Raw genomic sequence first — 15246 nt, forward strand, 5'->3', positions numbered from 1 at the left:
TTTTTGGTCGAAAACCTAAAATCACTCATAACTTCGTTAAAACGCGTTTAAATTGAAAAATAAGCTTATTTTGTGATCACCCATATTTTCACTTAAAAATCGATTTTTTGGTCGAAAACCTAAAATTGCCTATAACTTCGTTAAAACGCGTTTAAATTCAAAAATAAGCTTATTTTGTGATCACCCATATTTTCACTCAAAAATCGATTTTTTGGTCGAAAACCTAAAATCACTCATAACTTCGTTAAAACGCGTTTAAATTGAAAAATAAGCTTATTTTGTGATCACCCATATTTTCACTCAAAAATCGATTTTTTGGTCGAAAACCTAAAATTGCCTATAACTTCGTTAAAACGCGTTAAAATTGAAAAATAAGCTTATTTTGTGATCACCCATATTTTCACTCAAAAATTGATTTTTTGGTTGAAAACCTAAAATCACTCATAACTTCGTTAAAACGCGTTTAAATTGAAAAATAAGCTTATTTTGTAATCACCCATATTTTCCCTCAAAAATCGATTTTTTGGTCGAAAACCTAAAATTGCCTATAACTTCGTTAAAACGCGTTTAAATTGAAAAATAAGCTTATTTTGTGATCACCCATATTTTCATTTTTTTGGTCGATAACCTAAAATTGCCTATAACTTCGTTAAAACACGTTTAAATTGAAAAATAAGCTTATTTTGTGATCACCCATATTTTCACTCAAAAATCGATTTTTTGGTTGAAAATCTAAAATTGCTTATAACTTCGTTAAAACGCGTTTAAATTGAAAAATAAGCTTTTTTTGTGATCACCCATATTTTCACTCAAAAATATGGGTGATATTTTCATATTTTACAACAGCAATCGATCGGGAGGATACGTTTAATTTCTAATACTTATAATTTTGATACTTTTATATGCTCCACTTACCTTTATTTTTCAAATTATTAGGTACACTTATATTCAAGGCAATACCAGTTAGAAAAACATTATAGGGATTATTAATGGTCGTTGTGACGGGATAGAATTCATTAACCAGCATCGTTTCACTGCCTAAATTACATTGCGTGACTAAATGGAATCTGTAATGAAATTTAATAAAAAATATATATATTATATTAAACACATATAAATAATAATTTAAATTTGTATTACTAACAGAATAACTGTTTAAATAAATAAATAAAAAAAACAGTTACACTTCCTTAAACATTTGGGGCAGAAAAATAGCAAATGAAAATTCTAAATAACTTATTAAAACTTGATGACCTACGTGGGAGTAATATAACAAATTGGATTAATTACGATATTGTCATCTAAATCACGAACACGACTATGATAACGAAAGGCCTTATTCATAAATGGTGAACTTTTACACAACAATACGGAGAATTTTTCAGTGCCTATTAATGCCTCTATGCGTACAACACGTAATTGAGTATTTTCCAGAAATTGTTGGGCCTCAGTGGTGAATAGAAAACGATAGTAAAAGGTTGGTTCCAATTTGAAATTCTGTTCAAATTGTTGTAAAGGTATTTGTGAGGCATTTGTGTCATCTTTAAAGTGTTCTCTCAACGCTAAGAGATCGTTGAGTTTACTATACTGCGAGGCTTGTAGTTTATAGTTGTTTGAGCCATCGGTTATAATGATTTGTAGATTGCGTATTTTTAGGGGAACATCGGTTTGTAGTCTGCAAGAGAAGGGTTGTTAAAAATTTTTGAAATAGTTTTATAAGAGTTTTCTTTAACTAGTTATTACCTCATTACTAGATTTAATTTAATAATATCATCATTTTTCAATTCAAACTTTTCAAAAGTTGTACAGAATTCAATTAACTCGGTTAATTTATCGAGATCTATTTGCAGTGGAGCCTTAATGCTGGATAATGCTTCCTCCCAATGTGAACGTACTTCTGGAGCATTTTGATTTTGTGGAACTGGCGGTTGACACTAAAATTGCAAAATATAAAGAAAGCACAAATTAAATAACAGATTTTCTTTAAAATATTAAGAAGATGTGTATTTGTTACCTGCAAAACTTTCCACAGATTCTCCAATACCATTACCCGTTCATTGGGTGTATAATTAATCTTAAATGATAAAGCTTCCAGACTGCACGATATAAAATCAGTTATTGAAGCAGATAACAAAGCACAGCGCATAGTTTTAAGTAAAACATCCGAAAATAAAGAAGGCCATTTATCGTGACGATAATCAGGTAACATGAGGGAATATAAACTGAAAAAAAACAAAAAGAAATATAAATTAATCATAGTTAACAATTCCAAAACTATACAATTAACTTACGTTAAAGCTTTGCCATGATCACCACTTTTAAAGTATTCATCAGCCATATCAATGGCCAACTTTTTACGAAATCTTAAGCATTTATAGATTTTAAATTGAGCCATAGCCAAGCTAAGTAAATTGATTATAGCGGCCGAATGATTGAATAATTTTTCATTTTCTCTTATCATTAAACTTATTTGCTGTTCATTGATAGGTTCTCCCGATGTTGAGGATATTATGCCAAAATATTCCGTAAACAATGAAGAGATATTATTCATTTGTGGATTAAAACTATTTTGAGGCTCTGTGGGACTTGAGGTTACTGTTGAGTTAAAAGGACACTTTAGTTACAATATTTAGTTATTTTAGTTTATTATTTAAACTTACCATTACATTGCATGAATGCTTCTTTACGTTTTTGTATATACTCGGCAGCCTTATGAAAATATATACCAGGATGCTGTGTCTGCAAGGCAGGCAATCCATTCTTTATGGCCTCACAGAAAAGCTCAGCAAAAACGCTATGTCTGAAAAAGCAAAAAGTTTTCATTTAAAATATTTGTCAAAAACGCCCGTCTACTTACTGTTTGCTCAACCAGGCATAATGTTCAAACACTAAATCCTTATAACCCACACGATTCTTATACTTATCAATATGGCTAGTGAAATGATTAATAGAATCACGTGGTACTTTCAACTTAAACATTAAACGACATATTTTATAGTTTAAGAAACCGGCTATAGTTTTAATTTCCAAACAATTATTATCATTAATACGTATCTCATCTAATGTAGTATACGATTGTGTATAGTGTCTGTTATTAAAAAGAGAAAAAGACAAATTAATTTATTATAATGCTAATGAGCTTTATCATGAAACATACTTTAAAGCAGTACTAAAGTCTTGACGCATTTCTGCAACAAAACCCAATTTAAATTGATGTCTTATCTTTAAAGTGGTATGAGCAGCAGTTAGTTGATCCCTATGGGTTCGTATACGTTTCGCCATAAGGGTGTAATATGATTGTGCCATATCCAAAAAAGCCGATTCCAAACGTAGAGCATAACCTAACAAAGAGAAATGTTAAAATTGTTTAATACCTAACAGAGTATTGAATTATTAGGCTGTAATGTACTATCCTGTCTATAGTCTAGACTATAGCTTATCATACAGTCTGTCTCTAAATTCTTGGTAATACCATCGCGGACTCTCTTGCCAAGTTAGGTTATTCGCTTGCAAGAAAGCAATCCGTCCCTTTTATCGGTATACCGCTTTCAACCTGCAAACGCTCGATACGTGAAAAACTACATGAGCTTGCGCAATGCAGATGTTTGACTGAAGCCACCTGCAGAGGATCATGTGGCCATCTTACAACCCAGAAAGATCCCAGGCCATTTTCTACATTCCGAGAGTTAATCTACGGAACATAACGGTAACTGTCCACTGGAATCCATGAATGAAGACTGAACTTACCCAATAACGAAGGAGCTGCCAGGATGAAAAGGAAGAAGATAGTATAACTCACTTCCTCTGTCATTGCTCTCCCTAGCTGATCACAGAATGGGCCTGCTAGGTAGCTATTTTCTGCATGACTTAGTGGAGGTTAATATCCGAAAGTTATATTTCTATATTCGTGCGACAAACTGGTTCGGTATAGGTAACCAGAGTGAGTCGAAGTGTACTAATACGCAGGACGTTTTCTCTCGTTTCAGGTATCACAAAGGGATCAGAATACTGGACCCGAGTGTGTCCCCAGTGATGACATCGCGAGGACGACCTGCCTACCTAACCTAACCTGCAGTCTGTCTCTAGTCTATAAAAAGATTATAGTCCAGTCTAGATGTTAAGCAATATTCTAGTATAAAGTCTAATCGAAAGTCAAGACTATAGTATAGTCTACAGTGTTGTCCAGTTTATATATAGTCCAGTCTAGATGTTAGTAAACATTCTTGTATAAAGTCTAACAAAAAGTCAAGTCTAGAGTGTAGTCTATAGGTCAATATACATTATAGTCTATAGGCTAGTTCATTGTCTAGTTTAGCATGTTATTTGTCTGCATTATAATATTGCCTACAGTCTAGACTACAATCAAGTGACTAGTTTATAATTTAGTCCAGATCTTTTAAGTCAAACTATATTTGTTCACCAACACTCACCCATTAAATGCTCCGTATGAGGTAAAACAAATAACATTTTAATATTCAGACCACAGGCTGAGGTCAGACTAGCTGTTCGTTCCGAGGCTAGCATATCTTCGCCAGGCGGTAGTGTAGTAGTTTTTTGCAATAAAACTAAACAAATGCGAGTATTACGCTCCTGCAGAGAATTCTTAAGCGACTGAATAGTTGCGGCACATTGCATTTGTTTTTCGGTCCAATTAGAATCATTCCATTCCATGTCTTGAAATAAAACCACAACTGCCGGTAAAACGTGTAAATGTTTAAGCATCCAATTGCGTTTCAAAATGCCCTTAGGATGATACCATTCATAGGAATTTCTTTTGGGTTTGGCCACAGGAAAGTCATAGTTATTGGGTAGAAGCTTAAATTGTACAGCAGCTCTATAAATACAACAAATATTAAAATTTAGCTAGATCTCCATCAATAAATATAAAATTTCCATTTTTAATACCTGTCTGCTTTACGATTATTGCTAAATGCATCCCATATTGATTTGTGTACTGGATTACGATTTACATCCAGGCCACATAAACCAATTAGCGGTTGTGGTGCCACCAGTAATTCAGAGGGCAAGGCTGTAGATTCTATGCTCATATTTACATAAAAACAATGATATTTACTTCTTGAAATTGTTGTCGTCACTAATTGCACTAAAAATTGTCACTTTTCTATTTGGAATCTTTTTGCAACAACAAGAACAATTAAAACACCTCTAAAAAAATTGTACAATATTAAATATAATAGCAACAACAACAATAACACCAGCTGAGCAGCAGCGATAAAATTATGTTGATGACTGTGAGCCTTCAATTGTCGTAGAGAAAAAACCAATAAATTTTGTTGGTTTTTCTTCTCTTTATTTATGAACTTTTTCTTTACACTTTCATTTAAGTTATGTTTTTATTTAACTAATTATTAAATAATCAAACAAAAAAATAATAAATGTTTTTATATATTTTTGTTTTATATTTGAGGAAAACACAACTTTTTTTTCGTTTTGCGAGTACTAATCAGAGACCAGCGCCGACAAAAGTTAACAACGACGCAGACTAAACTAAAAGTTTCAGCAGCGGCTTAAAATTGACTACAAGCCGGCTAAAATGTTTATTTAGGAAATATTAAAATAAATACATTCTATATTTTACAAACATTTATTAAAAATTTTATATATTTATATAATACATTATATAATGGATATTTTTAAACCATCTTAAGTACAAAAGTTTCAAAGTCGGGTGATCTATGACGGCTACAGAATTAGAAAATTTACTGTTAAAAATGGCTAACAGCTGTCTGATGATGGAAAAGGAATGTGAAGAGAATAAAAGTGCTGCCATATTCGTCGGACACAGTCTTATTTGCGGTTGTAAGTCCGTGATAACTTTGATAAATGGTGAAAAAAATTTCAACACAAATTATCACGCATTTTTCAAACTTTCATCCTAATGGTATGCTATGGATTTTCTGTTCAAAATGTGCTATAGTTTTTAATTTGTTCTTGTGTTGAAAAACTAGTTGGTTCGTGTCCTGAATATAAGTGGGGAGTAGGTTATATATTTAGCTTAGTCTATTTAAAATTAAACACGAAATTGAAGGCAAGAAGCTTCTTTTTTTTTACATCAGCATAAAAACTAGACTATAGACTATATTAGACTACATTTGGGTCCTGTTGGTCCCTTTGTGATATCTGTAAAGATAATAGAGATAGAAAAGAAAGAAAAGGGGATAGTTTTAGGGTTTAGTCATAAGAGTGGTATAGAATAAGTATAGAATAAAATACTGAGAGTTATGAAGAGTTGAGATAGAAGTAGAGGAGGAGATAGAAGATTTGTTCCTGTGGACTAATAACTGCCGTGGTCAATTATGGCTTGGTGACTTTGTGACAAATCGTCAAATAGTGGCTTTCCTAGATATATGAATCGAATGTCCGCTAACGCAGGGCATTGACAGAGAAGATGTTCGATAGATTCTCTTCTTCCTCGTCTTGACAACTTCTACAGAAGCAGTTGTGGTGTATACCAAGTCTTCTTGCATGGTTACTAAATGAAGTATGTCCCGTGATGACGGCGACAAGATTGTTGATATGAGAACGGTTTAGTTACAGAAGATATGACGTGCGATTGCAGTCCAAACTTGGCTTATAGTTAAGATTATAGTCTAGTCCATAATCTAGTCTATAGTCTAGTCTATAGTCTAGTCTATAGTCTAGTCTATAGTCTAGTCTATAGTCTAGTCTATAGTCTAGTCTATAGTCTAGTCTATAGTCTAGTCTATAGTCTAGTCTATAGTCTAGTCTATAGTCTAGTCTATAGTCTAGTCTATAGTCTAGTCTATAGTCTAGTCTATAGTCTAGTCTATAGTCTAGTCTATAGTCTAGTCTATAGTCTAGTCTATAGTCTAGTCTATAGTCTAGTCTATAGTCTAGTCTATAGTCTAGTCTATAGTCTAGTCTATATAGTCTAGTCTATAGTCTAGTCTATAGTCTAGTCTATAGTCTAGTCTATAGTCTAGTCTATAGTCTAGTCTATAGTCTAGTCTATAGTCTAGTCTATAGTCTAGTCTATAGTCTAGTCTATAGTCTAGTCTATAGTCTAGTCTATAGTCTAGTCTATAGTCTAGTCTATAGTCTAGTCTATAGTCTAGTCTATAGTCTAGTCTCTATAGTCTAGTCTATAGTCTAGTCTATAGTCTAGTCTATAGTCTAGTCTATAGTCTAGTCTATAGTCTAGTCTATAGTCTAGTCTATAGTCTAGTCTATAGTCTAGTCTATAGTCTAGTCTATAGTCTAGTCTATAGTCTAGTCTATAGTCTAGTCCATAGTCTAGTCTATAGTCTAGTCTATAGTCTAGTCTATAGTCTAGTCTATAGTCTAGTCTATAGTCTAGTCTATAGTCTAGTCTATAGTCTAGTCTATAGTCTAGTCTATAGTCTAGTCTATAGTCTAGTCTATAGTCTAGTCTATAGTCTAGTCTATAGTCTAGTCTATAGTCTAGTCTATAGTCTAGTCTATAGTCTAGTCTATAGTCTAGTCTATAGTCTAGTCTATAGTCTAGTCTATAGTCTAGTCTATAGTCTAGTCTATAGTCTAGTATTAGTCTAGTCTATAGTCTAGTCTATAGTCTAGTCTATAGTCTAGTCTATAGTCTAGTCTATAGTCTAGTCTATAGTCTAGTCTATAGTCTAGTCTATAGTCTAGTCTATAGTCTAGTCTATAGTCTAGTCTATAGTCTAGTCTATAGTCTAGTCTATAGTCTCTAGTCTAATAGTATAGTCTTCTATAGTCTAGTCTATAGTCTAGTCTATAGTCTAGTCTTAGTCTAGTCTAGTCTAGTCTATAGGTATAGTCTATAGTCTAGTCTATAGTCTAGTCTATAGTCTAGTCTATAGTCTAGTCTATAGTCTAGTCTCTATAGTCTAGTCTATAGTCTAGTCTATAGTCTAGTCTATAGTATAGTCTATTAGTCTAGTTACTATAGTCTAGTCTATAATCTAGTCTATAGTCTAGTCTATAGTCTAGTCTATAGTCTAGTCTATAGTCTAGTCTATAGTCTAGTCTATAGTCTAGTCTATAGTCTAGTCTATAGTCTAGTCTATAGTCTAGTCTATAGTCTAGTCTATAGTCTAGTCTATAGTCTAGTCTATAGTCTAGTCTATAGTCTAGTCTATAGTCTAGTCTATAGTCTAGTCTATAGTCTAGTCTATAGTCTAGTCTATAGTCTAGTCTATAGTCTAGTCTATACTCTAGTCTATAGTCTAGTCTATACTCTAGTCTATAGTCTAGTCTATAGTCTAGTCTATAGTCTAGTCTATAGTCTAGTCTATACTCTAGTCTATAGTCTAGTCTATAGTCTAGTCTATAGTCTAGTCTATAGTCTAGTCTATAATCTAGTCTATAGTCTAGTCTATAGTCTAGTCTATAGTCTAGTCTATAGTCTAGTCTATAGTCTAGTCTATAGTCTAGTCTATAGTCTAGTCTATAGTCTAGTCTATAGTCTAGTCTATAATCTAGTCTATAGTCTAGTCTATAGTCTAGTCTATAGTCTAGTCTATAGTCTAGTCTATAGTCTAGTCTATAGTCTAGTCTATAGTCTAGTCTATAGTCTAGTCTATAGTCTAGTCTATAGTCTAGTCTATAGTCTAGTCTATAGTCTAGTCTATAGTCTAGTCTATAGTCCAGTCTATAGTCTAGTCTATAGTCTAGTCTATAGTCTAGTATGTATAGTCTATATAGTCTAGTCTATAGTCTTCTAGTCTATAGTCTAGTCTATAGTCTAGTCTATAGTCTAGTCTATAGTCTAATCTATAGTCTAGTCTATAGTCTAGTCTATAGTCTAGTCTATAGTCTAGTCTAGTCTAGTCTATAGTCTAGTCTATAGTCTAGTTTATAGTCTAGTCTATAGTCTAGTCTATAGTCTAGTCTATAGTCTAGTCTATAGTCTAGTCTATAGTCTAGTTTATAGTCTAGTCTATAGTCTAGTCTATAGTCTAGTTTATAGTCTAGTCTATAGTCTAGTCTATAGTCTAGTCTATAGTCTAGTCTATAGTCTAGTTTATAGTCTAGTCTATAGTCTAGTCTATAGTCTAGTTTATAGTCTAGTCTATAGTCTAGTCTATAGTCTAGTCTATAGTGTAGTCTAGTCTATAGTCTAGTCTATAGTCTAGTCTATAGTGTAGTCTGGTCTATAGTCTAGTCTATAGTCTAGTCTATAGTCTAGTCTATAGTGTAGTCTAGTCTATAGTCTAGTCTATAGTCTAGTCTATAGTCTAGTCTATAGTCTAGTCTATAGTCTAGTCTATAGTCTAGTCTATAGTCTAGTCTATAGTCTAGTCTATAGTCTAGTCTATAGTCTAGTCTATAGTCTAGTCTATAGTCTAGTCTATAGTCTAGTCTATAGTCTAGTCTATAGTCTAGTCTATAGTCTAGTCTATAGTCTAGTCTATAGTCTAGTCTATAGTCTAGTCTATAGTCTAGTCTATAGTCTAGTCTATAGTCTAGTCTATAGTCTAGTCTATAGTCTAGTCTATAGTCTAGTCTATAGTCTAGTCTATAGTCTAGTCTATAGTCTAGTCTATAGTCTAGTCTATAGTCTAGTCTATAGTCTAGTCTATAGTCTAGTCTATAGTCTAGTCTATAGTCTAGTCTATAGTCTAGTCTATAGTTCTAGTCTATAGTCTAGTCTATAGTCTAGTCTATAGTCTAGTCTATAGTCTAGTCTATAGTCTAGTCTATAGTCTAGTCTATAGTCTAGTCTATAGTCTAGTCTATAGTCTAGTCTATAGTCTAGTCTATAGTCTAGTCTATAGTCTAGTCTATAGTCAAGTCTATAGTCTAGTCTATAGTCTAGTCTATAGTCTAGTCTATAGTCTAGTCTATAGTCTAGTCTATAGTCTAGTCTATAGTCTAGTCTATAGTCTAGTCTATAGTCTAGTCTACAGTCTAGTCTATAGTCTAGTCTATAGTCTAGTCTATAGTCTAGTCTATAGTCTAGTCTATAGTCTAGTCTATAGTCTAGTCTATAGTCTAGTCTATAGTCTAGTCTATAGTCTAGTCTATAGTCTAGTCTATATATAGTCTAGTCTATAGTCTAGTCTATAGTCTAGTCTATAGTCTAGTCTATAGTCTAGTCTATAGTCTAGTCTATAGTCTAGTCTATAGTCTAGTCTATAGTCTAGTCAATAGTCTAGTCTATAGTCTAGTCTATAGTCTAGTCTATAGTCTAGTCTATAGTCTAGTCTATAGTCTAGTCTATAGTCTAGTCTATAGTCTAGTCTTTAGTCTAGTCTATAGTCTAGTCTATAGTCTAGTCTAGTCTATAGTCTAGTCTAGTCTATAGTCTAGTCTAGTCTTCTAGTCTAGTCTAGTCTAGTCTATAGTCTAGTCTAGTCTATAGTCTAGTCCAGTCTATAGTCTAGTCTATAGTCTAGTCTATAGTGTAGTCTATAGTCTAGTCTATAGTCTAGTCTATAGTCTAGTCTATAGTCTAGTCTATAGTCTAGTCTATAGTCTAGTCTATAGTCTAGTCTATAGTCTAGTCTATAGTCTAGTCTATAGTCTAGTGTAGTCTATAGTCTAGTCTATAGTCTAGTCTAGTCTATAGTCTAGTCTATAGTCTAGTCTATAGTCTAGTCTATAGTCTAGTTTAGTCTATAGTCTAGTCTAGTCTATAGTCTAGTCTAGTCTATAGTCTAGTCTAGTCTATAGTCTAGTCTAGTCTATAGTCTAGTCTAGTCTATAGTCTAGTCTATAGTCTAGTCTATAGTCTAGTCTAGTCTATAGTCTAGTCTATAGTCTAGTCTATTGAATAATATATAGTATATTCTATAGTCTAGTCTATAGTCTAGTCTTTAATTTAGTTTATAGTGCAGTCTATAGTGTAGTCCATAGTCTAGTCGATAGTTTAGTCTGTAGTGAAGTCTTTAATGTGATCTATAATCAAGACTCTAAAACTGGCGCTTTCTAGCGGTTTTTGGGACATGATGTGTTGAAATATATTTTACAAGACCGGAATGATTGAAAGTTTTATTTTCGGTGGAATCATCAGTTTCCCCTCCACATAAACGGGGCCCTGCCGATGTACGTATAAATAGTATTTGACATGTTATGTATCAGTTGGAAATTTCAGGTTTTTGTTCTTTTGGTCTATGCAAGAAAAAGTTATTTTCTTTTTAAATGACATATAATTATATTTTTTTTATTAAATTAAATCTTAAAAAATTATCTTAAAAACCATCTACTTAAAATAAAAACTTAAAAAAAAACAATTTAATTTAAATACAAATTACTTTTTTTTTAATTGGCACTTAGCAAATAATTGTAGGTATTTGAAAAAGGTAACTTATTTGAAAACATTAAGAAAATAATAAAAACATTTAAATAGAAATGGAATCTAAAGAAAAATAGGAGGATTTATATTCAAACAAAAATTTAACATTAATGTTACTAATTTACCATAAAACCACCATTTTTACAAAAATGAAGGGAAAAATAATGAAAATACTTAAACAGTACAAAAAAAATTTCCATTCATTGTATAGGAAAATTTTTATTAAAAAAAAAACATAAAAAAACTATAGAGAACAAAATGAAAAAAATTATATAAAATGGGTACAAAAAATCACCCCCTCATCACTGGCAACATAGGGCAAATAATGACGCCCTCTCACACACTGCACACAAGAATTGTTGTTTTTTCTGTTTTGCCAGTGAAATTGAAAAAAAAATCTTGTATAAAAAATGGCGGTTTCCGGCGGTTTGAAGAGAAACGAATGAGACCAAACGTAGAAAAAATACTATAATGTCTATTAAAGGGCAGGGGTTAGCAATGACAGCCAAAGCATAGAAAAACTGAAAAAAAAATATATTTTTTTTTCATACGAATGTCTGCATATATTAGTGTGTGTGTGTGTTGAGCCTGTATGTATTTGTACTCAGTTTCAGAATAACACGCAAAACACCCTCATATTGGTATGAGTTTACCCTCATACAGGACATTGTATATTAAAGTTGATGTTAAAAAAACGTAAAAATCCACCCCTCATCATTTGCAAAAAATAAAAAGGAACGAATGAACGTAGTAAAAATACAACAAAAAAAAAAAACTCCTCTTACTAACGAGCATTATGAACAGTACGTAATTACCAACACTAAAGCAAAGCAAAATTGGTATAAAACAGAAGAGGAGAATATTACGTCCTTTTTTTCCAACATTGTAGCCTAGCTCTATAGGCTAACTAAAATATCGTTAGTTTGTTGTTACATTTGATATTTTAAATTTCTGCTCATTCTCATGAGCTAAGGTTAGTGCTTTTTGACTACCCCTAAGACTTAATAAGTACTTTCTTAATATTATAAACTTTTGCTATTCAGTCCGTAGTCAAAAGATATTCACATATATAGGATATTGTACCTCCTACAAGGTCGACTTAAACTTATTAAAATAAAGTTTTCCACATTTCTTTTTTATTTTTGAAATGTCCGTAACAAGGCAGTCAAAGCTAAGTAGGAAAGGTATGAGTGGGTATCTTTTTTTTATAAAGGCTCCTTTAAGTAATTTTTATTTTTATACTTCATAAGACCTCCTACTCCTTCTCCTATTATCAGTAAACTTCTTTAGACCCTAATTTACAATCGTTTGAGAGAATATGTTTTATTTCTTTTTAAGTATTTGTTTTCCTTTTTCCCTTCATTCGTTTGTATTACATTTTTAACGTATTTTTCATGTTTCCGATTTATTCCTGGGATTTTTTTTAAACTTTTGGTTTTTATTTAATTTTTCTCTATTTTCTTTCTCTTTTTTGTGACTTTTTTTAACGTTTTAAAGAAAACTTTTGTTCAATTTAAAAATGTTAATATTGTAGATGATGGATATTTTTTGTTAAATTTGCATTTTGCAGCTGCGTACTAAAAGAATTTAATTAGTACTTTTTTAATTTTCTATGCTATTTTTTTCGACCAAGTTTTTTGTTATTTGTCAGTGATCGAAGTAAAGAAAATTTGTTGTTTTTATATTCATAAAACTTTTCCTTGGACTGTGTAAATATTTATTTTTTTATTTTTCTTCAAGATTTGTAATATGAGAAATATTCGAGATGTGTTGACATTTAATTGGCTGAAATGGATGAGAAATAGAGGGGGAGCAGTGGGGAATGAAAATGTGTCTATGTAAGAGGGTCAGTAGAAGTTTGTTAGTAATAGAAAAAACTAACAAACTAAAGAACTAACTAACTAACTAACTAAATAACTAAATAACTAACTAACTAACAAACTAACAAACTAAGAAACTAACAAACTAACAAACTAACAAACTAACAAACTAACAAACTAACAAACTAACAAACTAACAAACTAACAAACTAACAAACTAACAAACTAACAAACTAACAAACTAACAAACTAACAAACTAACAAACTAACAAACTAACAAACTAACAAACTAACAAACTAACAAACTAACAAACTAACTAACTAAATAACTAAGTAACTAACTAACTAACTAACTAATTAACTAACTAACTAACTAACTAACTAACTAACTAACTAACTAACTAACTAATTAACTAACTCACTAACTAACTAACTAAATAACTAACTAACTAACTGACTAACTAACTAACTAACTAACTAACTAACTAACTAACTAACTAACTAACTAACTAACTAACTAACTAACTCACTAACTAACTAACTAACTAACTAACTAACTAACTAACTAACTAACTAACTAACTAACTAACTAACTAACAACTTAACAAACTAACAAATTGTGAACCAAATATAAGTATTTTTTTGTTAGATTTAATCTAAAATGCGAATGATCTCCAATTGACTTTCAATTGCCAATTTATTTTCTCCTATTAGTTTTTACACAAACGTTTCTATCGAAATTCTACTGTAATTTGACAGATCTTTTTTTTTTCTTCTTTTTCTGATTATTATCAGAAACATAAAGTAGCATGAAAACACATGTTCTTTCGTACCACCAAACAAAACAAAAATGAAACTGTTTCCTCAAGACCGATCATCATTAATCCTCGGGGCTCTTTGGACAATATAACAAACCTTAAAACAAACGGTCATAACACGTGCCTGGAACACAACAAAAGAAAAAGCAACAGATAGACGACTGTTAAGACGAACTTACTGCAGACAGACAAGAAAAGGTCTAAAAAGCTCTAAATGTTTTCTAATCGCTAATCGAAAAATGTCACCTTTATCATTGAATGGTCATCGACATCATTGTCATCAGTGCTGTTGCTATTGTCTTCCATGGTTGCATACAGCATTTTCAAAGCAGATGTTTGCAGAGTAACTTTTTATAATGCAACGACAAGGCTAAAAGCAATAAAAATGCTAACGAATTTTGTTGTTAGGTTCTAAACTTTTCATTCTCATTTTGAGTTAAATGTTCAATTTCAGTTCTTCCAACACAATATATGTGTGTTTTTGGCGCTTGTTGTTATAAATTGTTTTGTATATAAATCGAAAATGAACTTGATTTATAGCCTTCTTTAAATATTAGTTGAGTAGACGGTCGTAAATTTTAAAACCAGAGAAAAAAAAAGTTAAGGGGCATTTTCAAACACACATTTCTATAAACGTTTAAATATTGTTTCATTACTTTTCATTTCATTTTATTATTATTTTTTTTTGGCAACATTCCAAACACGTTGCACTTTGTTATTTGAAATGAATTTTTATTTTCAAAATTTTGGTCAACAATATCTGTGATAGATAGATAGATAGATAGATAGATAGATAGATAGATAGATAGATAGATAGATAGATAGATAGATAGATAGATAGATAAATGTAGGCGATCCTAGTAAGTACTTATCTTGCTCTCAAATTGTTGTTGAGCAAGTGTATATACTTTAAAGTGTAAACTTCATTTTCATAGATCAATCTCCATTTCTTGTTATTTGAAATTAACTACCACTACAACATCGTTGTACTTGGCAGATGAAAGACATGTTTGGAAATTACTTTGTTGGGTTTGAAATGCATTTTGGTCAATTTATTAAAGGGCCTCATTTTCAATTAAATCCCTTGTTAAGATTAATGAATGAATGGATAAGTACAACATTTACATGTATGTCGCTGTATGTTTGCACATACATATGTATGTAAGTCGATGTGACACTATTTAACAAAAACAACAATTGTAATGAAAATTTCACATGCTGCAACGAAAAAAGTCAACATGAAGAAGACCGCTGCAGATAAATGGTTAACTGGTTGTTGTTGTTGTTGTCAAAAGTGCATTAAACTGTGTCAATGTGAAGGACAATAATA

At 31.5% G+C, this 15246-nt stretch overlaps 1 protein-coding gene across 1 annotated transcript in view; it reads right to left on the reverse strand.

The window, feature by feature from the left end:
• LOC111686381 (trafficking protein particle complex subunit 11) overlaps positions 1-5462 on the reverse strand; it is a 28608-nt gene extending 23146 nt beyond the window's left edge. The window contains exons 1-10 of the mRNA XM_046953074.1: positions 4906-5462; positions 4431-4834; positions 3158-3341; positions 2858-3088; positions 2661-2800; positions 2292-2595; positions 2015-2222; positions 1744-1934; positions 1259-1675; positions 916-1067 (exon numbers count right to left, since the gene is read on the reverse strand). Coding sequence (XP_046809030.1) covers positions 916-1067; positions 1259-1675; positions 1744-1934; positions 2015-2222; positions 2292-2595; positions 2661-2800; positions 2858-3088; positions 3158-3341; positions 4431-4834; positions 4906-5048 — 2374 coding nt within the window. The 5' untranslated portion in view covers positions 5049-5462. The remainder of the gene's footprint in view (positions 1-915; positions 1068-1258; positions 1676-1743; positions 1935-2014; positions 2223-2291; positions 2596-2660; positions 2801-2857; positions 3089-3157; positions 3342-4430; positions 4835-4905) is intronic.
• Between the last annotated feature and the right edge of the window lie 9784 nt (positions 5463-15246).

Source organism: Lucilia cuprina, chromosome 5 (assembly GCF_022045245.1).
Source record: "Lucilia cuprina isolate Lc7/37 chromosome 5, ASM2204524v1, whole genome shotgun sequence".
Taxonomy (NCBI): Eukaryota; Metazoa; Arthropoda; class Insecta; order Diptera; family Calliphoridae; genus Lucilia; species Lucilia cuprina.